Source organism: Oculina patagonica, chromosome 13 (genome assembly GCF_052425735.1).
Source record: "Oculina patagonica isolate OP01 chromosome 13, crgOcupat, whole genome shotgun sequence".
NCBI lineage: Eukaryota > Metazoa > Cnidaria > Anthozoa > Scleractinia > Oculinidae > Oculina > Oculina patagonica.
The window spans coordinates 5,333,296-5,361,025 of NC_135770.1; the positions used below are offsets into that span (position 1 = coordinate 5,333,296).

At 39.8% G+C, this 27,730-nt stretch overlaps 5 protein-coding genes across 7 annotated transcripts; all 5 read right to left on the reverse strand.

Moving 5' to 3' along the window:
- Positions 1 to 3,207, reverse strand: LOC144636811 (kelch-like protein 7). Its single transcript, XM_078496014.1, has one exon. It carries the CDS (start codon positions 3,116 to 3,118, stop codon positions 1,388 to 1,390), a length of 1,731 nt encoding a protein of 576 aa, XP_078352140.1. The 5' UTR covers positions 3,119 to 3,207; the 3' UTR covers positions 1 to 1,387.
- Positions 1 to 9,360, reverse strand: LOC144636812 (kelch-like protein 28). The gene is made up of 2 exons (XM_078496015.1): positions 6,642 to 9,360; positions 1 to 886 (listed from the first exon to the last, which is right to left on the reverse strand). Exon 1 carries the CDS (start codon positions 8,814 to 8,816, stop codon positions 7,089 to 7,091), a length of 1,728 nt encoding a protein of 575 aa, XP_078352141.1. The 5' UTR covers positions 8,817 to 9,360; the 3' UTR covers positions 1 to 886; positions 6,642 to 7,088.
- Positions 1 to 15,121, reverse strand: LOC144636813 (kelch-like protein 7). The gene is made up of 2 exons (XM_078496016.1): positions 11,820 to 15,121; positions 1 to 677 (listed from the first exon to the last, which is right to left on the reverse strand). Exon 1 carries the CDS (start codon positions 15,047 to 15,049, stop codon positions 13,328 to 13,330), a length of 1,722 nt encoding a protein of 573 aa, XP_078352142.1. The 5' UTR covers positions 15,050 to 15,121; the 3' UTR covers positions 1 to 677; positions 11,820 to 13,327.
- LOC144636809 (kelch-like protein 24a) lies at positions 10,994 to 27,730 on the reverse strand. 3 transcript variants are annotated; one of them, XM_078496012.1, is made up of 2 exons: positions 24,063 to 27,730; positions 10,994 to 11,339 (listed from the first exon to the last, which is right to left on the reverse strand). In XM_078496012.1, the coding sequence occupies exon 1, from the start codon at positions 27,727 to 27,729 to the stop codon at positions 25,909 to 25,911; it is 1,821 nt and encodes a 606-aa protein (XP_078352138.1). In that variant the 5' UTR covers position 27,730; the 3' UTR covers positions 10,994 to 11,339; positions 24,063 to 25,908. The 3 variants fall into 3 exon arrangements, with proteins under 3 accessions (XP_078352138.1, XP_078352136.1, XP_078352137.1); XM_078496010.1 differs by lacking the exon at positions 10,994 to 11,339 and adding an exon at positions 21,583 to 21,829 and having other exon boundaries at positions 23,371 to 27,730; XM_078496011.1 differs by lacking the exon at positions 10,994 to 11,339 and adding an exon at positions 22,337 to 22,610 and having other exon boundaries at positions 24,001 to 27,730.
- Positions 18,799 to 20,581, reverse strand: LOC144636128 (kelch-like protein 28). The gene has a single exon (XM_078495259.1). The coding sequence runs from the start codon at positions 20,531 to 20,533 to the stop codon at positions 18,803 to 18,805; it is 1,731 nt and encodes a 576-aa protein (XP_078351385.1). The 5' UTR covers positions 20,534 to 20,581; the 3' UTR covers positions 18,799 to 18,802.

Sequence of the window (27,730 nt, forward strand, 5' to 3'; positions counted from 1 at the left end):
TCTTGTTTTCTTTCCATGTGGTATTTTTCATTTTAAACCAAGCCACTTAGTTCTACTTCATATATCCACTCCGACATTTAAAAAATCTTAAAACCATCCAGTCTGCTTATTAAACTGTATTGAGTTTGGTTCATGGCTGCATTGTAACAGATTTATTACAACATTTCGTGACCTTCTTAGCTTCCATGTCATTCAACCTTCAAAACATCATTTGTCAGGCTATGAAATCCAAAAACAATTCAGTTCTTAATGTTCTTACTTCGACTAGTTACAAATAATTTTAAATTTATTTGTTTGGAATGAATGTAAAATTCAATTACTTTTTTCATCAATTTTGTGTGTCTCTCGGGACAGCAGAGCTGTGGGGAGGGGGGGGGGAGGGGATTTTCGGAAAAAAAAATAGACTTTCTAAGAGAAGAGTCTCTTAAGCGCCCCCCTCACTTCATTTCAGTTTGGAGAGCCAAAAACTGAGTGGCATTTGTCCAATGGACAAGTGGAAGAAAAAAATCTTCTGCCCAAGTACATATGTTGTACTAATCGCTATAAAAATACAAAAAAACTTCTACAATATGGGCCTTCTACTCAGAAAATAATGTCATATCTTTCTTTAAGAGCTAACAGGTGAGAGGGCTATTTTTTGGAAGGATTTTTCCATCTGAGATTTGGGGAGTGTGTTTCTTGTTTTTTTTTTTTTTTTTTTTTGGAGGGGGGAGGGGGGGGGGTAATTTTTTCGAAATTTTACAGTATGAGACCAGTGCAAATGTTGTATTGATCTCGACACTAATTCTGGCTGGTTTCAGTTTACATCAAACCAATGTAAATAAAATGTTATATCAGACATGATTTCCACAATGCCCCATCACACTACCAGTAAGCATGTTTCAACCTAGTGTGAACACAGTTTCATTATTATTGGACCCTTGTACAAATGAGTAGATTTTCCATTTTCCAAGTGAAACATGAACTTAAGTCAAATCCTGGACAAAGTCAAAGGTCCGGCTCACTGCTGATTGGTCAGCGGTACAATGTATATAACTTCTTGTGGGTGTCTTAACTTCTTGTGTTTTCAAACAGTGGATGGTAGACAGCAGACAAACAACTAAATACAGGAATTGCTCTGAACTAAACAACACAGTGGTTAGCGTAGAGAGCACAATGTCACTGACTTGAAAATGGTTAGCGTTTGAATATTTGTATTAGAGGCTAACACTGTATGTTAAACACGACTTGGGCATTTGACTTGGACTTGACTTGTGCTCAGCTTTCACTTGCCAAATGGATAAACTATAATAATATTTACTGTTCACTCATAATTTTGCACCAGTACTGATTTGACAGGGTCTCACATATACAACTGAGTCGTACCAGACAGTCACGTAATCACCAACTATGAAACCACTGTACATTCCTTGAGAACTTCTTTTGGTATTCGTAGACTACAAATGTCATACTTTTCAGTACCTGGTGAAACAATGGAACAAAATTTCCACTCATTGCTTTCAGCATCATACTCCTGCAAAGACATTTCCTGTGAATCATCTTGTCCGAAGCAACCACACACATATATCTTTCCCTTGAAGCTCACTGCACTCATAAAATCAACTCTTGAAACAACTGTACTTGCAATGCTACTCCACACATCAACAGCTGGGTCGTACACTTCACAGAATTTGGACTTTGTTGCACCTTCTCCTAGGCCTCCAAACACAACCACTTTCTGATTGACAGCTACACCACATGCATTGAATCTTCCTTCTAAAGTTGGAGCAACCCTCCCCCAAGATTTTTCTGCAGCATCAAATCTCTCGACAATCTTTAGCTTGCACCCATCTTTGTTGCCTCCAACTGCATACAGGAAATTTTTGCTAGCCACAGCACATATGCCATATCTTGCAACACTCAAGGAAGTAATCTTTTGCCACAAGTTGGTCTCGGGATTGAACCTTTGCACTGTGCTCAATAGCATGTTATTTTTGTCTGCTCCACCTATAACATACAGAAACCCCTGGAAAGTAACAACAGCAGCAAACCGAATTGCTTGATTGAAGGACTTTAAAGGAGTCCAAGTGTTTGTTGTTGGATCGTAGCATTCCGCAGGATAGCCATCTGTATTTCCTCCAATACAATACATTCTTCTGTGACACGAACTCGTTGATTGAGAATATTTGAGGCGTTTAGAAAACATATAGGCCAACTTGTACCACTTGTTCTCTGAAGGTATGTAACACAATGTACTCTTGTGTGTCCCACGTGCACAAATGACATCTTCATGTGTCTTCATGCAGTTCCTTGGTGGCTGAGCAAAATAGCCTTCTTCTGTACCACTAAATACCATTTTCATGGCATCTAACGTCACATTCAAGCAGTCTAAATTGCATTTAATCAAGGGATTTGATAAAACTACGTTGAATAGAAAGTCACGGGTAATGTAAATAAAACGAATGTGACGAAGCAAGTCGGAAACACTTTGATTTCTACTCTCATTTCTTGCGATCCACTTAATTAGAACATTGAAAACCTCTTCCTCTCCTTCTACGACGATTTCATCGCTTGAGATCCACTCCTCGACTTGAGTGCTGCTTAAATTAAAAAATTCTTCAGTTTCAGCTACAACAACAAAGTTTGCCAGAATGAAATCCTTCGCTTTTTTCTGAAGATCTTCACACCGATACCTTTCAGCCAGATAATAAGCCGTGATGCAGCTGGAAAAGGACAAGGCTTGTGCAATAACCTTGCCACATAAATCTTTCAAGGTTGGGAGAAGAAAATAATCTGCTGCTGCCATTAAATCACAGGCATTGGCTTCACTGATGTCAACACGACCTGTGTAGAGATACTTCAACACTTCTTCCATAACATCTTTGGTTATCTGTTCCAATCGGATCACTCCTTCTTTCTTTTCTTTCATGTCGCTGTTAAAAGCGTTGAAAAAGAACGGACTTGCTGCACATAACACGATTCTGTGAGCTTTAAAACGAGCTTGATCGTCACCGGAGCCAACTTCTAGAATCACATCACAGCAATGTTCGTTTCTTCGCTGAATATCGAGGCGTTTCATTATTTCCACACAAAATTGATGCTCCTCAGTCTTTGCAATTGCTTCAAGTAGAGAATCCATGGCTAGGCTGAGTTGAAATCACAGTGAAGCGGCTAAAAGGAAAGAACACCTGAGAAAAACGACTTGGAAGAGCTCGATTTTGATCAAATGTTCGAGGCGCATGGCGCGCGAAATTTGATGCCGTCGGGGGCGTTGCCGCAGGACATTAGCAGAGCCCGCAGTCAGGTAAAAATTCCCGCCAAAAGAAAACCGGGAAGCGCGGGAAGTGAAGCATCTGGGCGCCCAATGCAAAAATAATGATGGCAGTGAGGAGTCTAAGGAGATACTATTATTATTTGTGACATCAAGACCAGTAAGTTCCAATTCTTATAAAGTCACAGAGGCGGCGGAGCGTTTTCGAACGTGGATGGCTACCGGCTATGACTCCCTGTCCCAAAAATACTCTGCATGCATGTTAGGGGTATCAAATGGCATGAAATGGTCTTTGCGAGCATGCGAGCACAGCGTTTTTCTTTGCGAGCACGAGCATTGACAAAAATTAGCCTTGCGAGCAACGAGCACTTTTCGAAAAGCTACCCCACTAAAAACCGAGCATGCGAGCACTTGTAAAAATGTGCGAGCACGAGCAAACGAGCACCCACTCAAATTTTGCGACCATTCCAAGCAAAAGCTTAATTTTGCGAGCATGTTTCTATATTTGGAGCCACTTTTTCCGTTTAATACAGCAACTTTTTGATTTCTGAGCAGTTTCCGGATCGAAGATTTACGAACATTCTCCTATTGTTGTTCGATGGTCATACGGATGTTGACGATCGTTTGTCGAACTTTTCCGAAGATAGACGTAGTTTTCCGAAGACTTCCAAGGAAGTTTCAAAGATGTTTGAACTCACTTACGAGCCGGAATGCCGGAATATCGCGAAGAAACAATTTAACGCTGCGCTCGCGATATTTTGGGCACCAAAACGTGGCTACAGCGCCCTTGGGCTCCTGCTATGAGTTATCCTTTAATACAATAAGTTATTCCAGGCAAGGTTCTGTTGCTATCATGGGCCATGTTATACAACAACAATCACTTTTATAATAGCAGATTTAAAAAAATAAATGCAAGGTTTTCTCCTTGAATTTTTATCAGTAGCCCTTGCATAATAAAATACAAAAACGTAGCCCTTGCATTTTAATTGGTCAGCAAAGTAGGTGAGCAGCAAAACTTGTGACGTCAGCATGATTGAGTGACTCTTAATCCGGCTACCCAAGAAAACCATCACGTAAATTTGAAATTATGTAATGTATATGAAATGATTCAATATGAACGCGGATGTATATGAGAGTGATAAATGATCGTCGCAGTGAATTTCCAATAAAGAATTGAATAAAGAAGCCGAAAAAAAAATTCAGGGCTTCAACGGGATTCGAACCCGTGACCTCCGCGATACCGGTGCGGCTCTACCAACTGAGCTATTGAAGCCACAATTGGGAGCGAGGTAATTATACGGAAGGAAAATAAAAAGATTAAAGAACGCGGGTAGAGAGGTAAATGATCGTCGCAGTGAATAAAAGAATGAAAAGAAGCGAAAAAAAACAGGGCCACGACCGAACCGTGCGATGCCTACAATGAGAGAAGCATGGAGCGATATAAGTGGGAGATAGCTGAGTCGCGTGAGAAGTAAGAAGCGAAAAAAAAAGCAACGGACGAAGTGACCCCGCAACGGCGATGCCACCATGGATTGAAGCCAATGAGCGATTAAGTGGAGGTTAGCGGTGCGTCGAATTGTAGAAGCCTGAAACAGCCGGACGTACCCCGACGCGAGCTCACCTAGAGAAGCACAAGGGAGGGAAATTGAAAAGGGGAAACGAAGAAGAAGCCGAAACGGACCGCGAGTCGATCCACGAGCAAAGCAAAAAACTGAAGCCGCAGAAGAAACACACACACTCCTCTCAGGGATGAACCAAGACCTCGCCCCAATGTGTGGCCAAAGCCAGTTGGTAGAGCCGCACCGACGCGGAGGTCGCCTTAGCCCTGTTTTTTTTTTTTTTTCAGGCTTCTTTATTCCAATTGCTTAAATTGGAAATTCACTGCGACGATCATTTATCACTCTCAAATTTGAAATTGTTGTGAATTGGTCATTACAATCAACAGCGCGCGGTAATAACGAAGCTTGATATCATATTTTGTTGAAGGGTTTGAAGGGATAAAATGAAAACTAGGATTTGGGCAATTTTTTAGTGAGACAATGGGGCATCGCAACTGGAAATGGGATTTGTATACTTCGGGAAAACAGTAGGCTGGAAAATGGGATTTGGGGAAAAATGTGGTCTGGGAAATGGGATTTTATCCCCATTGAGGACCCTCTTCTAGGGGGGTCCGGGGGCATGCCCCCCCCCCTGGAAATTTTTTTTAAATGGATATGTGCTGAGATGCAATCTGGTGTATTTTGAGACACAACCTTGATATATTTTCACCGTAATTTTATATTGTTTTTTGGTCATCACATGATTAGGTTTTGACAATGTTAGCTCGGCTGAGACGAAGAGTTCCTATTGCGCTATTTATACCCTACAAAGAAGTGAATAAAAGAGATAAACAGCGGCAATGTTTCAGTTCTTAACTTATCTTCATAGCGATGGAAAATTTCTAGATGATATATTGATTTATCTATGTACTGTATAAATTATCACAAATTTTTTTGGGGGGAGAAGCTTCTACCCCTGAACACCTCTAGATAGAACCCTGACTGTTTTAAACCTTTTAATAAAACAATTTTTCCCAGTAACAGAACAGACATACTTGTTGATGGTTGGATTTACTATTATAGCAGTGTTAAAAAAAATAAACCTTTGTGGTATATCTCTCTTCTTTTTTTCATGTGGTATTTATCTGTTAAAAACAAATCCTTATTAAACCAAGCAACTAACTCCTACTTCATTTTTATCCATTCCGACATTAAAGATTTTAAATCTTAACTATCCAGTCTGCTGATTAAACTATATTGAGTTTCATGGCTGCATGGCTATCTTGTAACAGATTTATCACAACATTTCGTGAACTGTTTAGCTTTCATGTCTTTCAACCTTTAAAACGTCACTTGTCAGGCTATGAAATCCAAAAACGATTTCCATTAATGTTCAAATGCAGACTAGATAAAATAATTTTAAATGCGTTTGTTAGGACTGAATGTAAAATAAACTGATAGGGACAAGGTTGCCAATCACTTTTTTCATCAATTTCTTGCGTCTCCAGGGATGCGGAGCCATGGGGGGGGGGGGGAATTTGCTGATAAAATAAAGACTTACTAAGAGAACAGCCTCTTAAGTCCCCCCCCCCTATTTCAAGTCACTAGTCACCCTCCTCCGGTCCCCCCAATTAGAAAAAATGTTCCACCATCCTGGTCTTGTCTACAGTAGTGACTACCTGCGATGTGTGAGTCAAAGTACTTTCTTTCTTTTACTGATCTCGACTCTAATTCTGGCTGGTTTCGGTTTACATCAAACCAATCTAAATAAAATGTCATCTCAGACATGATTTCCACAATGCCCCGTCACAAGCGAAACACTTCATTTGTGTTCAGACTTAGCATGTTTTAACCTAGTGTGAACACAGTTTTATAATGCAGCCTTGTATTAATAAGTAAATTAATTAATTTTTTTATTTTCCAAGGGAAACATGAACCTCAGTCAAATCTTGGACAAAGTCCAATTTTCTGGCTCACTGCTAATTGGTCAGTAGTACAATGAATACCCAAATTTTTGTGTTTTTTAACAGTGGATGGTGGGCAGCAGACAAGCAACTTTTACAGGAATTGCTCTGAACTAAACATCACAGTGGTTTTGAAAATGGTCAGCTCTTGAATATTTGTAAACGATCAACACGACTTGGGCATTTGACTTGGACTTGACTTGTGGTCAGATTACACTTGCCAAATGGATAAACTATAATAATATTTACTGTTCACACATTATTTTGCACCAGTACTGATTTGACAGGGTCTCACATATACAACTAAGTTGTACCAGACAGTCATGTAATCACCAACTATGAAACCACTGTACATTCTTTCAGAACTTCTTTTGGTATTCGTAGACTACAAATGTTATACTTTTCACCGCCTAGTGAAATGCTGGAACAAGATTTCCACTCATTGCTTTCGGCATCATACTCCTGCAAAGACATTTGCTGGAAACCATCTTGTTCAAAGCAGCCGCACACATATATTTTTCCCTCGAAACTCACTGCACTTAAAAGAGTATCTCTTGAAACAACTTTACTCACAATGCTACTCCAAGTGTCAAGGGCTGGGTGATACACTTCACAGAATGTTGTCTCCGTCACACCATCTGCTAGGCCTCCAAACACAAACACTTTCTGATTGACAGCTGCACCACATGCAGTGGATCTTTTTTCAAGAGTTGGAGCAACCCTACTCCAAGATTTTTCTGCTGCATCAAATTTTTCTACAATCTTCAGCTTGCACCCTTTTGTGTTGCCTCCAACTGCATACAGGAAATTTTTGCCAGCCACAGCACATATGCCATATCTTGCAACACTCAAAGAAGTTGTCTTTTGCCACAAGTTTGTCTCAGGATTGTATCTTTGTACGGTGCTCAATAGCTTATTTTTGTCAATGCCACCCATGACATACAAGAATCCCTGGAAAGTAACAACAGCAGCAAACTCGATTGTTTGATTGAAGGACTTCACAGGGGTCCAAGTGTTTGATGATGGATCATAGCATTCCGCTGGACAGCCACCTGCATTTCCTCCAATACAATACATTTTTCTGTGACATGAACTGGTCGACTGAGAAAACTTTGGCCGTTTGGACAGCATTGTAGCCAACTTGTACCACTTGTTCTCTGAAGGTACGAAACACAATGTACTCTTGTGTGTACCACATGCAACAATAACATCTTCGTATGTCTTCATGCAGTTTCTAGGTGGCTGAGCAAAATAGCACTCCTCTGTACCACTAAACACCAATTTCATGGCATTTAAGACTATATGCAAGATTTCTTTATTGTCGTTTATCAAGGGATTTGATAAAATGACGTTAAATAGAAAGTCACGTGTTATGTAAATAAAGCGAATGTGACGAAAAAAGTCGGAAACACTTTGATTTCTACTCTCATCTCTTGCGATCCACTTCAGTACAACGTCGAAAACGTCCTCCTCTCCTTTTACAATGATTTCATCGCTTGAGATCCACTCCTCGACTTGAGTGCTGCTCAAATTCAAAAATTCTTCAGTTTCAGCTACAGCAACAAAGTTTGCCAGAATGAAATCCCTCGCTTTAATCTGCAGATCTTTACACCGATACCTTTCAGCCAGATAATAAGCCGTGATGCAGCTGGAAAAAGACAAGGCTTCTGCAATAACGTTGCTACACAAATTTTTCAAGGTTGGGAGAAGAAAATAATCTGCTGCTGCCATCAAATCACAGGCATTGGCTTCACCGATGTCAACATGACCTGTGTAGAGATACTTCAACACTTCTTCCATAACAGCTTTGCTCATCTCTTCCAATCGGATCACTCCTTCTTTCTTTTCTTTCATGTCGCTGTTAAAAGCGTTGAAAAAGAACGGACTTGCTGCACATAAGACGATTCTGTGAGCTTTCAAACGAGCTTGATCGTCACCGGAGCCAACTTCTAGAATCACATCACAGCAATGTTCGTTTCTTCGCTGAATATCGAGGCGTTTCATTATTTCCACACAAAATTGTTGCTCCTCAGTCTTTGCAATTGCCTCAAGAAGAGAATCCATGGTTTGGCTGAGTTGTTAATACAATAAAGCGGCTAAAAGGAGAGAACGCCTCAGCAAAACGAATGGAAGAGCTCGATTTTGATGAAATGTTCTGGCGCGAAATTTGATGCCGTCGGGGGCGTTGCTGCTGTACATTAACGGAGCCCGCAGTCAGGTAAAGGTTCCCGCCAAAAAAGAAAACCGGGAAGCGCGGGAAGTGAAGCATCTGGGCGCCCAACCTATGCGAAAATAATGATCGCAGTGAGGAGTCTAAGGAGTTTTGACATCAAGACCCGTAAGGTCTAATTCTGATCTCCTATAATAAAGTTACAGAGGCGGCGAAGCGTTTTGGAATGTGGGGGGCTATGACTCCCTGTCGCAAAAATGCTTGGCATGTTTCCATATCTGGAGCCACTTTTTCCGTTTATAATACAGCAACTTCTAGATTTCCGAGCAGTTTCCAGACCGAAGATTTACGCACATTCTCCGATTGTTGTCCGATGGTAATACGAATGTTGACGATCGTTTGTCGAACTTTACCGAAATTGTAAACGAAGAGTTTCCGGAGACTTCCAAGGAAGTTTCATTTTTTCAAAGAAGTTTGAACTCACTCACAAGACGGAATATCTTGACAAACCAATTTCGTTGCGCTCGCGATATTCTCGGAGTTAAAACGGGGGAGCGGGGCTGAGCCCCCAATTTTTCGGGTTTTTTTTTTGGGGGGGGGGGGCTGAGCCCCCAATTTTTCGCTTGGGGGAGAGGGGGGCTACAGGCCCCCTGTACCCCCTGCTCCGCCACCTATGATTTATCCCGTACAATTAGTTATTCCAGGCAAGGTGCTGTTACCTGATCATGGGCAGTTTTGTTCATCAACAATCACCTTTATATAATAGCAGATTGAGGAAAATAAATGCAAGGTTTTCTCCTTGAATTTTTATCAGTAGCCCTTGCACTTTTGTTTTATTGGAAGGTCAGCAAAGTAGGTGGGCAGCAAAACTTGTGATGTCAGCATGATTGAGTGACTCTTATTCAGACTACCCAAGTAAACCATCACAAAATGTCGAATTTTGTTGAAATTGGTCATTACAATCAACAGCGGTATTAACTAAGCTTGATATTATATTTTCAAATTGATTGCAAGGCTGGTACAACGGCAGGAGGGCAAGATTTATTGGCCAATATTTCAACTAGCAGAGCTAGTCTTCTTCAGGGCCAGTACTATAATATAAGGAAAATAACGGCTCTAAGCACTGGCCCTGAAGAAGACTAGCTCTGCTAGTTGAAATATTGGCCAATAAATCTTGCCCTCCTGCCGTTGTACCAGCCTTGCAATCAATTTGGTTTTATAAGCACTTAGAGTGACGTCTGGTACGAGCATTTCTTGAACAAGAGATCCGGCAGCAGAGAAACCAAGCAGTTTCTTCTTCGTTGCGTTGTCCCCTGCATCCAAACTGTTATTATATTTTGTTGAGGGGTCTAAAGGGAAGTGGGTGGGAATGGGATTTGGTAAATTTGGGAAACAATAGGTTGGGAAATGAGGTTTCGGCAAAATTTGGTCTGGGAAATGGGATTTGTAGCCCCATTCAGTACCCTCTTTGTTGTGACAGACAGATACACTCTTTTTGAACTGTTTTAAACCTTTTAATAGAACAAAATTTTCTTAAAAACAGAACAGACATACTTGTTGATGGTTGGACTTACTAAACCTTCCTGGTATTTCTTTCCCATGTGGTATTTTTCTGTTAAGAACAAATCCATATTAAATTAAGCCAGTAATTCCTACTTCATTTTTATCCATTCCCACATTTTAAATCTTAAAACCATTGAATCTGCTTATTAAACTGTATTGAGTTTTGGTTCATGGCTGCATTGTAACAGTTTATCACAACATTTTGTGAACTGTTTAGCTTCAATGGCATTCAACCTTCAAAACATCATTTGTTAGGCTATGAAATCCAACAACGATTCTAACTTAGACTAGATACAAATAATTTTAAATTTATTTGTTAGGAATGAATGTAAAATTCAATTACTTTTTTCATCAATTTCGTGTGTCTCCCAGGACAGCGGAGCTGTGGGGGGATTTTTCGGAAAAATAAAGACTTTCTAAGAGAAGAGTCTCTTAAGCCCCCCCCCCTTCCTCACTTCAAGTCACTAGTCACCCTGCCCCCCCCCCCACCCCTTGATGTTCCGCCATCCCTGATCTCGCCTACAGTTGTGATTATATAAGACCTGTGAGATTACTTTCTCAGTGTTCTTTTCAGGTTGGCTTATTTCAGTGTGAGGGCTCTATTATTCATATTGATACACAACACAATATGTGTATACCGACAAATCATAACAACGAAGCATACCAAACAAGCAAACCGACCATATTGATATGAAGCTCAAAAAAGTCCTGCAGTTGTAAAACAAACATTACAGGTCTCTGACCATACTCCACAATGATGTAAAATATAAAACAAGCTCTACAATAGGAGATTATTATCAGAAAAAATATATCTTTCTTTAAGAGCTATTTAAGCGATGATAAACACTTAAGACCTATTTTAATTAATTAATTAATTTTTTAAATTTTACGTAATGTTTTTGGATGAGTGCATTTCACTTTCGGAGAACCAAAATCTGAGTGGCATTTGTCCAATGGACAAGTCAAAGGAAAAAAAAATTCCGCCCAAGTACAAATGTTGTACTTTTGGCTTTTAAATACAAAACAAGGTTTTCTACTCAGAAATGTCAATTCTTATTATAAAATGCTATAACAGCTGAGAGGGCCTTTTTTGGAAGTATTTTTTCATCTGAGATTTGGGGGGCTTTTTTTTGAGACCAGAGGAAATGTTGTACTGATCTTGATGCTGATTCTGGCTGGTTTCGGTTTATATCATGCCAATCTAAATAAATTGCATCTCAGACATGATTTTCACAATGCCCTGTCGCATGTGAACACTTGTCAGAGTGAAACATGTTTCAATTATGTTCAGACTAAGCATGTTTGACCTAGTGTGATCACAGTTTCAACTGGACCCTTGTATTAATGAGTAATTTTTTTCCCCATTTTCCAAGTGAAACCTGAGCCTAAGTCAAATCTTGGACAAAGTCAAATGTCCGACTCACTGCTGATTGGTCAGCAGTACAATGTATATCCAAACTTCTTGTGTTTTCAAACAGTGGATGAAGGGCAGCCGACGGCGACTAAGTACAGGAATTGCTTTTAACTGAACAACACTGTGGTTAGTGTAAACAGCACTATGCCACTGACTTGAGAATGGTTGTCCCTTAAATATTCGTAGGGCTAATACTATATGTTTTACATTTAATGTGACTTTGGCATTTGATTTGGACTTGACTTGCACTAAGATTTCACTTGCCAAATAGATAAACTCTTTTCTATGCCATAGAAAATACAGCCAATCAGAATTAAGGAAAGCTGTTGTATATCCAACGGTATTCAGCTCAACCTTCCCATTGTGCGCTGCAATCTTATTCTCGACAAAATTTTGGATGCATATTTTCTGTCATGGTATAAAATAGTTACACAACACTTTCTCATGGTATACTATGGAACATCCCACTTGTCACTTGTATTTGCTCGCCTAAAGGAGGCCCTGTCAGAGTAAATTCCGATAAGGGAAATGGCCCAAAAAGTAGCGACAGCACAAAAATTAAATTCGCGACAAACGACAACTCTTGGAAAAACTTAAATTCCAACAGGGACAAGTAATTTTTCTTCAATTTTACTACCAAACGTGATGCCAAGTTTGATAAAACAGCGACACGGTGCATTTTTAAATTTAGACAAGCGACACGGGAGCCCCCTGGCAGGGCCTCCTAAAGGCTTGTGTGTACAATGTATACAGAGAAAATACAAGTGACTCGTGGGATGTCCCATAGTACCTTATTGAATGGAATAAGCGCCGCGGCACTTAAAATTTTTTTTGTGCCTCCAATGCAGTGCTTATTTGAGGGCAGCGCTTATTTAAAATTGGATGCCACAAAGAAATATCTTTTTAGTTAATGGTATATTTTCTATCTGTAAGGAAAACGGTAACTAACAGAAGTGTTTTTTGATTGTCATGTACCATTTGTCAACAGAATGAAGTGCTCGGTCTCCTAGGTTCAAACGCTGTTTTAATAACTTATTTAGCCAAACTAAAAAAAAAGCATCAGATCTTTTGCAGGTCATTTTGAACTGAAGAACATTCCTTTAGAGGAAAAGAAATCTCCAATGCTGTTATAGAGTTCCTTTGTAGTGGTTTCTTGGTTAAACAGAATTCCTCGAATAAGTGTCGCATCGGAACCACGGCGCCTTTTTGGGGGTGGCGCTTATTAATTTTTTGTCCCAAATGCGGCGCTTATTTGAGAGCGGCGCTTATTTGGGGGTGGCGCTTATTTGATTAAATACCGTATACCACTCAAAAGCGTTGCATAACTAGTATATATTTACTGTTCACACATGTTTGCACCAGAACTGATTTGTCAGGCTCTCACATATAGTACAACTGAGTAGTACCAGGCAGTCATGTAATCAACAACTATGAAACCACCTCACATTCATACAAAACTTCCTTTGGTATTCGAAGACTGCAAATGTTGTACCTTTCCAGGTCCAGTAAAGGAACACTGGAACAAAATTCCCACTCATTGCTTTCAGCATCATACTCCTGCAAAGACACTTTGTTGGAATCATCTTGTTCAAAGCAACCACACAAATATATTTTTCCCTTGAAACTCACTGCACTTAAAAAATTGACTCCTGAAGCTGCTTTTCTTGCTATGCTACTCCACATGTCAATAGCTGGGTTGTACACTTCACAGAAGTTTGCGTCTGTTGCACCTTTTCCCAGGCCTCCAAACACAAACACTTTGTCATTGACAGCTACACCACACGCATTCACTCTTCCTTCAAGAGTTGGAGCAATCCTAATCCAAGCTTTTTCTGTTGCATCAAACCTTTCAACAATCTTTAGCCCGGAGCCTCCAACTGCATACAGGAAATTTTTGCTAGCTACAGCACATATGCCACACCTTGCAATGCTCAGAGATGGCACCTTTTGCCAAAGATTTGTCTCAGGATTGTATGTTTGCACAGTGCTGGATTTCACTTTATCTTTGTCTTCTCCACCCATGACATACAATAATCCCTGGAAAGTAACAACAGCAGCATACTGAATTGCTTGATTGAAGGACTTCATGGGACTCCAAGTGTTTGTTAATGGGTCGTAGCATTCTGCCGGATAGCCATCTGAATTTCCTCCAATACAATACATTCTCCTGTGACATGAACTTGTTGAATGGGAATATTTAAGGCGTTCGCATAACATCTTGGCCAACTTGTACCACTTGTTCTCTGAGGGTACGTAACACAATGTACCCTTGTGTGTCCCACGTGCAACGATAACATCCTCATGAGTGTTCATACAGTTTCTTGGTGGCTGAGCAAAATAACACTCCTCTGAACCACTAAACACCAATTTCATGGCATCTAAGACTAAACTCGAGCACTCTTTATTGCCTTTTATCAAGGGATTTGATAAAACAATGTTCAATAAAAAGTCACGTCCAATGTAAATAAGACGAATGTGACGAAACAAGTCGAATACACTTCGTTTTCTTCTCTTATTTCCTGCGACCCATTTCACTACAACTTCGAAAACGTCCTCCTCTCCTTTCACAATAATTTCATCGCTTGAGATCCACTCCTCGACTTGTGTGCTGCTCAAATTCAAAAATTCTTTAGTTTCAGCTACAGCAACAAAGTTTTCCAAAATAAAATCCCTCGCTTTATTCTGCAGATCTTTACACCGGTACCTTTCAGCCAAATAATAAGCCGTGATGCAGCTGGAAAAAGACAAGGCTTGTGCAATGACGTTGCCACATAAATCTTTCAAGGTCGGGAGAAGAAAATAATCTGCTACTGCCATCAAATCACAGGCATTAGTTTCACTGATGTCAACACGACCTGTGTAGAGATACTTCAACACTTCTTCCATAACATCTTTGGTTATCTGTTCCAACCGGATCACTCCTTCTTTCTTTTCTTTCATGTCGCTGTTAAAAGCGTTGAAAAAGAACGGACTTGCTGCACATAAGACGATTCTGTGAGCTTTCAAACGAGCTTGATTGTCACCGGAGCCAACTTCTAGAAGCACATCACAGCAATGTTCGTTTCTTCGCTGAATATCGAGGCGTTTCATTATTTCCACACAAAATTGATGCTCCTCAGTCTTTGCAATTGCCTCAAGAAGTGAATCCATGGTTAGGCTGAGTTGTTAACACAGTAAAGCGGCTAAAAGGAAAAAACTTCAGCAAAACAGCTGGAAGAGCTCGACTTTTGATCAAATGTTCGAGGCGCATTGCGCGCGAAATTTGATGCCGTCTTGGGCGTTGCCGCAGGACATTAGCGGAGCCCGCAGTCAGGTAAAAATTCCCGCCAAAAGAAAACCGGGAAGCGCGGGAAGTGAAGCAACTAATGCGAAAATAATGATGACAACTTAAAAGATGTGACATCAAGACCAGTAAGGTCCATTTTGTCCTTATAAAGTTACAGGGTGGAGCGTTTTGGAACGTGTTTTCATATTTGGAGGGGGGGGGGGGGGGGGGGGGGGGTCTTGGAGGCACTTTTTCCGGTCTTGCAACTTATTGATTTCTAAGCAGTTTCTAGGCCGAAGATTTCCGAACATTCTCCGATTGTTGTTGGAGGGTCATACGAACGTTTCCGATCGTTTTACGAACTGAAGATTAGCGAAGATGTTTGAACTGACTCACGAGACTGATTAGGGGGGACTGAGCCTTCCAAATTTTTATTTGGGGAGGGGGGGGGGGCTACAGCCCCATGTCCCCCTGCTTTGCCGCCTCCCAGTTATCCCACGCAAGGTGCTGTTTCTATCATGGGCCGTGTTAAGTTATAAATCAACAATCACCTTTGAGAAAAATAAATGCACTACCCAAGCAACCCTTTACAAAATGTGGACTTTGTTGAAATCGTTATGAATTGGTCAGGATAGAGCAGTTTTCACTTGAGTGTCGAAAGTAAATTGTGTTTGCTTTGGTTTTGCATTACTACGCTTTGTGATTGGCTTAAAAATCTCGCGCCACTTTCTCAGCCAATCAGGAGTAAAACCAAAACCAATCGTGACTCGCTCGTGCACGTTTTCCCGCGCTTCGTGCCAGCTACATGTATTTGCTTCGAGTTTTGATTGGCTTACTGGATTGTCTGTGTCCTTTGTGATTGGCCAGAGTGATTACTTTGGTTTTGGTTTTACGACGCTCAATTGAAAACCGCTCTAATCAGCAGCAGTAATAACTGAGGGATCTGAAGGGATGAAATGGGAACTGGGATGTGGGCAAAGTTTCACTGGGATAATGAGATTTGATTCACTTGACTGGGAATCACAAACAAAGAAACAATAGAACTGGGAATAAGATTTGGAAAATCAGGAAAACAATAGGCTGGGAAATGGGATTTATAGCCTCCCTTAAGGACTCTATGATTCTTTATTGTGACAGACAGATACACGTTTTGAAATGTTCCAAGACCTTTTAATAGAACAAATTTTTCTTCATAACAGAACAGACATCCTTTTAAATGGTTGGATTAACTATAATACCAGTAATTATCAAATACTTAAAAGTTGCATGTGGTATTTTTCATTTTAAACCAAGCCACTTAGTTCTACTTCATATATCCATCCTGACATTTTAAATTTTAAAACCATCCAGTCTGCTTATTAAACTGTATTGAGTTTTGGTTCATGGCTACATTGCAACAGATTTATTACAACATTTTGTGAACTGTTTAGCTTCCACTTGCTTCCACTTCCTGTTTAGCTTTCACTTGTCAGGCTATGAAATCCAAAAACAATTTCATTAATGTTCTAACTCAGACAAGATATAATTATTTTAAATGCATTTGTTTGGAATGAATGTAAAATTTAATCACTTTTTCATCAATTTCTTGTGTCTCCCCGTTTCGGAAAAAGTAGAGACTTTCTAACAGAAGCCTCTTAAGCTCCCCCTCACCCCTCACTTCAAGTCACTAGTCACTCTTCCCTCCCCCCCCCCCCAGATTGAAAAATGTTCCGCCATCCCTGACTCAGCTACAGTAATGTTGTGATTATATACGAGCTGTGAGAGTACTCTCTCAGTGTTGACAGTGGGAGGGCTCTATAATTCATATTGATATATAACACAATATGTGTATACCGACAAATCATAACAACAATTATTGATGCATACCAAACAAGCAAACCGACCATACAGGGGCACCCAACGGAATATTTCGTTAAAATATCTGTTCGGAAGACGATTTGAGATCTAGAATTTTCGGAACATTCATTGTAATTTTTTTTGCTTGCCTGCCTTTCCTAGGATTTTCGAATATCTAAAAAATGGTATAATTGTTCATTTTTAACGGATTTTTACTCTAAAAAGGTCACCTAGAATTTTCGGGAGCCTTTCTCTGGCTGGAATTTTTTCGAAAAGGTAAGTTTTGATCCCTATAACTTTCGGATCACTAGACTTTCGGCTAGGAAATCCGAACAGATAAAAAATTTTTAGGGGATAAAAATATGCCTTTATCTACCGTTTAAATACTAAAATACGTTCAACGGTGCTATCTTTAAAGTGGTTTTGAACTATATTCTCGATGGGTGCCCCTGACCATTTCATTATGAAGTTCAAAACAAGTCCTGTAGTTGTTAAACAAACATTGCAGGTGTCTGACCATACTCCACAATGACGTAAAATAAAACAAGCCCAACAATAGGGGTTTATAATCAGAAAAAATGTACAGTCAACTCTCTCTTAACAGACACCTCTATAAGACGGACACCTGGTGTTGGTCCCGTCCCTGCCATTTTTCAGTCTTTTTACTGTAACTAAACTCCATACAAGATGGACACCTCTCTAAAACGGACAGTTGGAGCCGGTCCCGATGGTGTCCATTTTAGAGAGAGTTGACTGTATCTTTTTTTAAGAAGTTGATTAACACTTAAGACCTGGTACATTCAGATTATTAATTCGATATATTCTAATTAATTAATGAATTAATTTCTAATTAACTAATTAATTAGTTTTTAAATTTTACATATTTTTTTGAGTGAGTGCATTTCACTTTTGGAGAACCAAAATCTGAGTGGCATTTGTCCACTGGACAAGTGGAAGGAAAAATTTTTTGCCCAAGAACAAATGTTGTACTGATTGCTGTAAAAATACAAAACAAGTTCTACAACTGAAGGGGCCTTTTACTCAGAAATGTCATATCTTTCTATAAATGCTAAAACAGCTGAGAGGGCTCTTTTTGGAAGGATTATTTCATCTGTGATTTGGGGGGCCTGCTCTAAATAAAATGTTATTTCAGACATGACTTCCACAATGCACCGTCACATGTGAACACTTGTCACAGTGAAACATGTTTCATTTGTGTTCAGACTAGTGTGAACACAGTATCATACTGGACACTTGTATTTATAAGTAAATTCATTTTCTATTATATTTTCCAAGTAAAACTTGAGCCTAAGTCAAATCTTGGACAAAGTCAAATGCTCGACTCACTACTGAAACTGGTTGGCAGTACAATGTATATCCAAATTAAACTTCTTGTGATTTCAAACAGTGGATAAAGGACAGCGGACAGGACACTAAAATACAGGAATTGTTTTTAACTGAACAACACTGTGGCTAGTGTAAACAGCAGCACATCACTGTAATGTAATTTATTTACCCAAATGACACGGAAGAGCTCAGGAGCTCGTTTAGACGTGTACGTGCATCGAGGATTGAGAATGGTTTGCGTTTAAATATTTGAAAGGCTAATGCTATACGTTGTACATGACATGACTTGGGCATTTGATTTGGACTTGACTTGTGCTCAGAATTCACTTGCCAAATGGATAAACTCTTATATTTACTGTTTACTCATTATTTTGCCCCAGTACTGATACAGTGATTTGTCAGTCTCCCACATATAAAACTGAGTTATACCAGACAGTTATTAATTTAATCACCAACTATGAAACCACTGTACATTCATTCAGGATGTCTTTTGGTATACGTAGACTACAAATGTCGTACTTTTCAGGACCTGGTGAGACAACGGTAAAAAATTTCCACTCATTGCTTTCAGCATCATACTCTTGCAAGGAAATTTCCTGTGAACCATCTTGTCCAAAGCAACCACACACATATATCTTTCCCTTGAAACTCACCGCACTTACAAAAATTAATTTTGAAATAACTGTACTTGTTATGCTACTCCAGATGTCAATGGCTGGGTCGTACACTTCACAGAATGTTGTCTGCGTCACACCATCTGCTAGGCCTCCAAACACAAACACTTTCTGATTGGCAGCTGCACCACATGCACTGGCTCTTCCTTCGAGAGTTGGAGCAACCCTCATCCAAGCTTTTTCTGTAGCATCAAATTTTTCAACAATCTTCAGCATGCAATTATTTGAGCTGCCTCCAACTGCATACAGGAAATTGTTGCAAGCTACAGCACATATACCACCCCTTGCAATGCTCAGAGATGCCGCTTTTTGCCACAGGTTTGTCTCAGGATTGTATGTTTGCACAGTGCTGTATTCCGTCTTGTTTTTGGCTGTTCCACCAATGACATACAATAACCCCTGGAAAGTAACAACAGCAGCAAATTGAATTGCTTGATTGAACGACTTTAAAGGAGTCCAAGTGTTTGTTGTTGGATCGTAGCATTCTGCCGGATAGCCACCTGCATTTCCTCCAATACAATACATTTTTTTGTGACATGAACTAGTCGACTGGCAGTACTTTGGCCGGCTGGACGACATCTTGGCCAACTGGTACCATTTGTTCTTTGAAGGTATGTAACACAATGTACTCTTTCGTGTTCCACGTGCAACAATAGCATCTTCATGTGTCTTGATGCAGTTTCTCGCCGGCTGAGCAAAATAACAGTCCTCTGTACCACTAAACACCAATTTCATGGCATCTAAAACTAAATTCGAGCACTCTTTACTGTTTTTTATCAAGGGATTTGATAAAACAACGTTCAATAAAAAGTCACGTCTAATGTAAATAAGACGAATGAGACGAAACAAGTCGGAAACACTTTGATTTCTTCTCTCATTTCCTGCGATCCACTTCACTACAACTTCGAAAACGTCCTCCTCTCCTTTTACGACGATTTCATCGCTTGAGATCCACTCCTCGACTTGTGCGCTGCTCAAATTCAGAAATTCTTCAGTTTCAGCTACAGCAACAAAGTTTGCCAGAATGAAATCCCTCGCTTTAATCTGCAGTTCTTCACACCGATACCTTTTAGCCAAATAATAAGCCGTGATGCAGCTGGAAAAAGACAAGGCTTGTGCAATAACCTTGCCACATAAATCTTTCAAGGTTGGGAGAAGAAAGAAATCTGCTGCTGCCATCAAATCACAGCCATTGGCTTCACTGATGTCAACATGACCTGTGTAGAGATACTTCAACACTTCTTCCATAACATCTTTGCTCATCTCTTCCAATCGGATCACTCCTTCTTTCTTTTCTTTCATGTCGCTGTTAAAAGCGTTGAAAAAGAACGGACTTGCTGCACATAACACGATTCTGTGAGCTTTCAAACGAGCGTGATCGTCACCGCAGCCAACTTCTAGAATCACATCACAGCAATGTTCGTTTCTTCGCTGAATATCGAGGCGTTTCATCATTTCCACACAAAATTGATGCTCCTCAGTCTTAACAATTGCCTCGAGAAGAGAATCCATGAGTAGGCTGAGTTGTAAACACAGTAAATCGGCGAAAAGGAAAGAACACCTCAGCAAAACGGCTGGAAGAGCTCGACTTTGATCAAATGTTCGAGGCGCATGGCGCGCGAAATTTGATGCCGTCGGAAGCGTTGCCGCAGGACATTAGCGGAGCCCGCAGTCAGGTAAAAATTCCCGTCAAAAGAAAACCGGGAAGCGCGGGAAGTGAAGCAACCAATGACAACTTATAAGATGTGACATCAAGACCAGTATAAGGTCCATTTGTCTTATAAAGTTACAGAGGCGGCGGAGTGTTTTGGAACGTGTTTTCATATTTGGAGCCACTTTTTCCGGTCTTGCAACTTCTTGATTTCTAAGCAGTTTCTAGACCGAAGATTTCCGAAAATTCTCCGATTGTTGTACGAGGGTCATACGAACGTTTCCGATCGTTTTACGAACTTTTCTGAAGATTAACGAAGATGTTTGAACTGACTCACGAGACTGATTAGGGGGGACTGAGCCCTCCAAATTTTCATTTGGGGGGGGGGGGGCTACAGCCCCGTGCCCCCCTGCTTTGCCGCCTCCCAGTTATCCCACGCAAGGTGCTGTGTAAGTTATAAATCAACAATCACCTTTGAGAAAAATAAATGCACGGTTTTCTCCTTGAATGTCAGCATGATTAAGTTACTCTTATTCAGACTACCCACGTAACCCTTTACAAAATGTGGACTTTGTTGAAATCGTTGTGAATTGGTCAGGATAATCAGCAGCAGTAATAATTGAGGGATCTGAAGGGATGAAATGGGAACTGGGATGTGGGCAAAGTTTCACAGGGATAATGAGATTTGATTCGCTGGGAATCACAAACAAAGAGACAATAGAACTGGGAATAAAATTTGGAAAATCAGGAAAACAATAGGCTGGGAAATGGGATTTATAGCCCCCCTTAAGGACCCTATACCTCTTTATTGTGACAGACAGATACACGTTTTGAAATGTTTCAGTCGTGCAAGCAAAAAATGCCTACGCATTTGATTTAGCCTTACCTCCCCCCCCCCCCAACAAATTTTTTTTTATAACAGAACAGACATCCTTTTTAATGGTTGGATTCACTATAATACTGGTAATTATCAAATACTTAAAAGTATTCTTAAAAATAAACTTTCCTTTTATTCTCTTGTTTCCTTTCCACGTGGTATTTTTCATTTTAAACCAAGCCACTTTAATAGTTCAACTTCATATATCCACTCTGACATTTTAAATCTTAAAACCATCCAGTCTGCTTATTAAACTGCATTGTGTTTTGGTTCATGCTGCCTTGTTACAGATTTATTACATCAGTCGTGAACTGTTAAGCTTTCATGTTTTTCAACCTTTGAAACGTCACTTGTCAGGCTATGAAATCAAACAACGATTTTAAATGCATTTGTTAGGACTGAATGTAAAATACATTTATAGAGATATAAGGTTGCCAATCACTTTTTTCATCAATTTCTTGCATCTCCAGGGATGGCAGAGCCATGTTCGGGGGGGGGGGGGGGGAAATTTCAACCCTCCAAGTTAAGACCATTTTAGTTGAGCTAGCGACTAAATTGGAACTGAAGTCGCCAGCCTGGCGACTAAAATTGAGAAGAAGGATTGAACATGTGAGCATAATCTGACGACTAAAATTTTTCACTGGCGACCAAACTTGAGCAGTTTGGGCCACCAAGTTAAAAAATAAACTCGGAGGGTTGAATTTGCTGATAAAATAAAGACTTACTGAGAGAAGAGCTTCTTAAGCCCCCCCCCCCCCTCCCCACTTCAGGTCAGTAATCACCCTCCTCCCCCCAATTAGAAAAATGTTCTGCCATCCCTGGTCTCGCCTACAGTAGTGATTACCTGCGACGTGTGAGTCAGAGTACTTTCCAAGTGTCCTTTTCAAGTGGGCTTACAATACGTTCATACTGGCCAATCAAATTGACCAAACATACTGAACAAGCATACCGACCATTTCATTATGAAGCTCAAAACAAGTCCTACAGTTGTTAAACAAACATTAGAGGTCTCTGACCATACTCAACAATGACGTAAAATAAAACAAGCTAAACAATAGGGGCTATGATAAACACAGTTACACTTAAGGTTTCTGTAGACCTTCAGGGGTGTCTTCCGGAAAATCGTTCATACGCGCGTTTCTTTTAAAAAACCCTACGAAAAGTATATATCACTGTAAAGCTTATAGAATGTAGAATCTAAAAAAATAATTATTTTAAAGATTTAGTCTAATGGTAAGCTTGCGCAAGCCTTAAACCGCAATACTGATGATGTTTGCTAAATTGAATTCCCTGCTTTCGTGTTTGCACGTACGACCAAACAAACTGGACAGTGTCAATCAGCAGGTAATGGACTACAAAAGTGTGAGGCTTTTTGGATATTCCTATTGGTTGCTGAGAAAATATATTCCTATTGGTTGGATATTCCTATTGGTTGCTGTGAATTTGGTGATTAGAATATTTGCTGATCTTCGTCACGTAAGAAGGCGTAAAATGCGTAATATTTGAAATATTAAAAAAGCCTCACACACTTTGGCGCATTAAAGGAACTATGTCACGGCTAAGTTAATCTTATGTTATTAAATTTTGCCAAATATTCGCTATGAAACTAAATGTTTAATTCTTTGATACTAAATGACAAAAACATAGCTTCCTTGCAGCTAAATGTGTCTCTCGGGCGTCATAAATTAATTCTCGTTTTCTTTCCATGTGGTATTTTTAATTTTAAACCAAACCACTTAGTTTTACTTCATATATCCATTCTGACATTTTAAATCTTAAAACAATCCAGTCTGCTTATTAAACTGTATTAAGATTTGGTACATGGCTACCTTGTAACAGATTTATCACATTTTGTGAACTGTTTAGCTTTCATCTCTTTCAACCTTTAAAACCTCACTTGTCAGGCTATGAAAATATCTAAAAAACTAATAGACATTAATTTTGAACTGAATGTAAAATATATTTATAGGAACTAAGTTGCCAGGGACGGCAGGGATGTGGGGGCGGTGGGATTTCCAAAAAAATGAAGACTTACTGGGTCACCCACTACCTCTCGAAACGAGTTAATTCATTGGTTCTTAAAACATTAGATAACAGGTAACCACAATGCCCCCAGCCCTGAACAACAATAGAGGTAGTGTTTACAGCGGGCGAATAAAAATAGAGGTTCCAGAGAGGTAGTATCTTACTGGACTTACTAGGAGAAAAGGGGTCTCTTAATCTCCCCACTTCAAGTCACTAGTCACCCTCCTCTCCCCAATTACAAAAAAATTTTCCCCTATCCCTGGTCTTGCCTACAGTAGTGATTACCTGCAACCTGTGAGTCAGAGTACTTTCTCAGTGTCCTTTTCAAGCGGGCTTACAATACGTTCATACTGGCCAATCAAATCGACCGAACAAGCATACTACATATCCTTATGAAGCTCAAAACAAGTCCTACAGTTGTTAAACAAACATTACAGTAAAATTGTATCCTTTTAAGAGCTATTAAAACGATGATAAACACTCAAGACCTGGTACATTCAGATTATCAATTCCATACCTTTAAATTAATAAATTACCGGTAATTCATTTTTTAAATTTTACGTATTTTTTATGAATGAGTGCATTTCACTTTTGGAGAACCAAAATCTAATGGGCATTAGTCTTATTGACTAGTTAAAGGAAAACAATTTTTCTGCCCAAGTACAAATGTTGTACCAATTGCTATAAAAATACAAAACATGTCCTACAATAACAGCCTTCTACTCAGAAATCTCATATCTTTCTTTAAGAGCTAACAGCTGAGAAGGCTTATTTTTGGAAGAATTTTCCGTCTAAGATTTGGGGGGCTTGTTTGCTTGTTTTTTTTTTGAGGGGAGGAGGGGGGTAATTTTTTTTTGAAAATTTACAGTATGTGAGACCAGTGCAAATTTTGTACTGATCTCGATACTAAAAAACGTTCTGTTATGTACAACATAATATAAAATAGACCTGCCAAAAAACATATACTTGTACCAACAGCAAAAGTGGCTTGGTCTATTGTTTATAAAAGAAAAACCACAAACGCCTCACGAACTTGTACACTGAAGTCGCAGGCATCATAGCCTTTGACTACGCATTTTATAATTAGTGTAACCTTTCCTTTCCATTGAAATGGATTAACTCTTATATTTACTCCCGGCCTGACCAATAAATGAAAATCGATGATCAGAAATCAATAGATATCCATCAATAAGTGTTAGTTAATTGATATCGACTGGTATCAGCCAATCGATAGTCACAAATGAAATTTCCTTAATCACATCGATTGCAATTGTCATTGATATCTTAAAGCGTACATAAGGATCCCAAGGATATTTGGATATACTGTAATGATTCGATTTAGCGCCCTCCTTCCAATAAGCACCCCATTCCGAATAAGCGCCCCCCCCCTTCGAATGTGTTTTTGTTAATAAGCGCCCCTATTCTAATAAGACCAATATTATTACAGCGCCTTCAGAGTACGTATCAAACATGGTTCATCTATTTGGTCGTTTCTCAAAACATTAAATAAGCGCCCTGTCTCGAATAAGCGCCCAGGCTCCCTTGAGTTCCTAAAAGTAAATAAGCGCCACGGGCACTAAATCGAATCATTACGGTAGATTTACGCAACACTCAAACGTCCAACGTGGGTGGGAAATTTCTATTTACAGCTTTTAGTCAACAGATACTCACGAGGCTTTTCACGATGTCTGAAGATTGGGCGAAAGAAAGGAAAGGTTACACTAATTTTAAAATGCGTAGTCAAAGGCTATCATGCCTGCGACTTCAGTGTACAAGTTGGTGAGGTGTTTGTGGTTTTTCTTTTAGAAATAATAGCCACTTATTCCCAAGTAATTCTTCTATTGTTGTTAACGTTGATACAAGTATATGTTTCTTGGACGGGTTTATTTTATATTATGTTGTATATAACAAAACGTTTTTGGCAGCCTGGGTTGGAGAGAAGCGTGTTAAATGGTAAGGGAAAAATAAGGAAAGGGGTTATGGGCGGGGGAGGGGGGGACGAGAGTTGAAATAATAACGTAAAGATTCATACAGAATTGAACCAAAAAAAAAACAATCAATGAAAATTGATGATTATTGATGAAGTTTGATTGTGTTAGAAGACACAAAACTTTCTGTCATGGATTGGTCATCGTTTTCCAATATCAATCAATAAATTGCCATCGATTGTTATTGATTGATATTGATTATCATTGATTATCGGTTTCATTGATTGGTCAGGCCGGAATTAAGTTACTGTTTATTGTTCACTTATTATTTTGCATCAGTACTGATTTGTCAGGCTTTCGCATATACAACTGAGTCGTACCAGACCGTCATCACTGTAATCACCAACTATGAAACCACCTCACATTCATTCAGAACTTCTTTTTGTATTCGTAGACTGCAAATGTTGTACTTTTCAGGGCCCAGTGAAGGAACATTGCAACAAAATTTCCACTTATTGCTTTCAGCATCATACTCCTGCAAAGAGACTTTGTTGGAATCATCTTGTTCAAAACAACCACACACATATATTTTCCCCTTGAAACTCACTGCACTCAAAAAATCAACCATTGAAACAACTGTACTGGCAATGCTGCTCCACACATCAAAAGCTGGGTCGTACACTTCACAGAAGTTTGCCTCTGTTGCACCTCTTCCCAGGCCTCCAAACAGAAACACTTTCTCATTGACAGCTGCACCACATGCACTGGTTCTTCTTTCAAGAGTTGGAGCAATCCTATGCCACACATTTTCTTCATCAAATCTTTCAACAATCTTCAGGAAGGATCCTCCAACTGCATACAGGAAATTCTTGCAAGCTACAGCACATATGCCACTTCTCGCAATGCTCAGAGATGCCACCATTTGCCACCGGTTTGTCTCAGGATTGTACGTTTGCACAGTGCTGAATTTCACGTTGTTTTTGTCTGCTCCACCTATGACATACAATAATCCCTGGAAAGTAACAACAGCAGCAAACTTAATTTCTTGATCGAAGGACTTCAAGGGAGCCCATGTGTTGGTTAATGCATCATAGCACTCTGCTGGATGGCCATCTGCATTTCCTCCAATACAATACATCTTTCTGTGACATGAACTGGTGGACTGGCAGTACATTGGCCGATTGGTTAGCATCTTGGCCAACTTGTACCACTTGTTCTCTGAAGGTATGTAACACAATGTACTCTTACGTGTTCCACGTGCAACAATGACATCTTCATGTGTCTTCATGCAGTTTCTTGGTGACTGAGCAAAATAGCACTCCTCTGTACCACTAAACGCCAACTTCATGGCATCTAAGGCTATATTTGAGCACTCTTTATTGTCTTTTATCAAGGGATTTGATAAAATAACGTTGAATAAAAAGTCACGTCTTATGTAAATAAGACGAATGTGACGAAACAAGTCGGGAACACTTCGTTTTCTTCTCTTATTTCTTGCGATCCACTTCACTACAACTCCGAACACGTCCTCCTCTCCTTTAACGATGATTTCATCGCTTGAGATCCACTCCTCGACTTGTGTGCTGCTCAAATTCAAAAATTCTTCAGTTTCAGCTACAGCAACAAAGTTTGCCAGAATGAAATCCCTCGCATTTTTCTGCAGATCTTCGCACCGATACCTTTCAGCCAGATAATAAGCCGTGATGCAGCTGGAAAAAGACAAGGCTTGTGCAATAACGTTCCCACACAAATCTTTCAAGGTTGGAAGAAGAAAATAATCTGCTGCTGCCATCAAATCACAGGCATTGGTTTCACTGATGTCAACACGACCTGTGTAGAGATACTCCAACACTTCTTCCATAACATCTTTGGTTATCTGTTCCAATCGGATCACTCCTTCTTTCTTTTCTTTCATGTCACATTTAAGGGCGTTGTAAAAGAACGGACTTGCTGCACATAACACGATTCTGTGAGCTTTCAAACGAGCTTGATCGTCACCGAAGCCAACTTCTAGAATCACATCACAGCAATGTTCGTTTCTTCGCTGAATGTCCAGGCGTTTCATAATTTCCACACAAAATTGATGCTTCTCAGTTTTTGCAATTGCCTCAAGAAGAGAATCCATGATAAGGCTGAGTGGTGAACACAGTAAAGCGGCTAAAAGGAAAGAACGCCTCAGCAAAACGACTCGGAAGAGCTCGATTTTGATCAAATGTTCGAGGCACATG

Bases quoted from the DNA above. Each gene is read 5' to 3' on its own strand.
- LOC144636811 (XM_078496014.1), bottom strand. From the start codon at position 3,118: ATGGATTCTCTACTTGAAGCAATTGCAAAGACTGAGGAGCATCAATTT.
- LOC144636812 (XM_078496015.1), bottom strand. From the start codon at position 8,816: ATGGATTCTCTTCTTGAGGCAATTGCAAAGACTGAGGAGCAACAATTT.
- LOC144636813 (XM_078496016.1), bottom strand. From the start codon at position 15,049: ATGGATTCACTTCTTGAGGCAATTGCAAAGACTGAGGAGCATCAATTT.
- LOC144636128 (XM_078495259.1), bottom strand. From the start codon at position 20,533: ATGGATTCTCTTCTCGAGGCAATTGTTAAGACTGAGGAGCATCAATTT.
- LOC144636809 (XM_078496012.1), bottom strand. From the start codon at position 27,729: ATGTGCCTCGAACATTTGATCAAAATCGAGCTCTTCCGAGTCGTTTTG.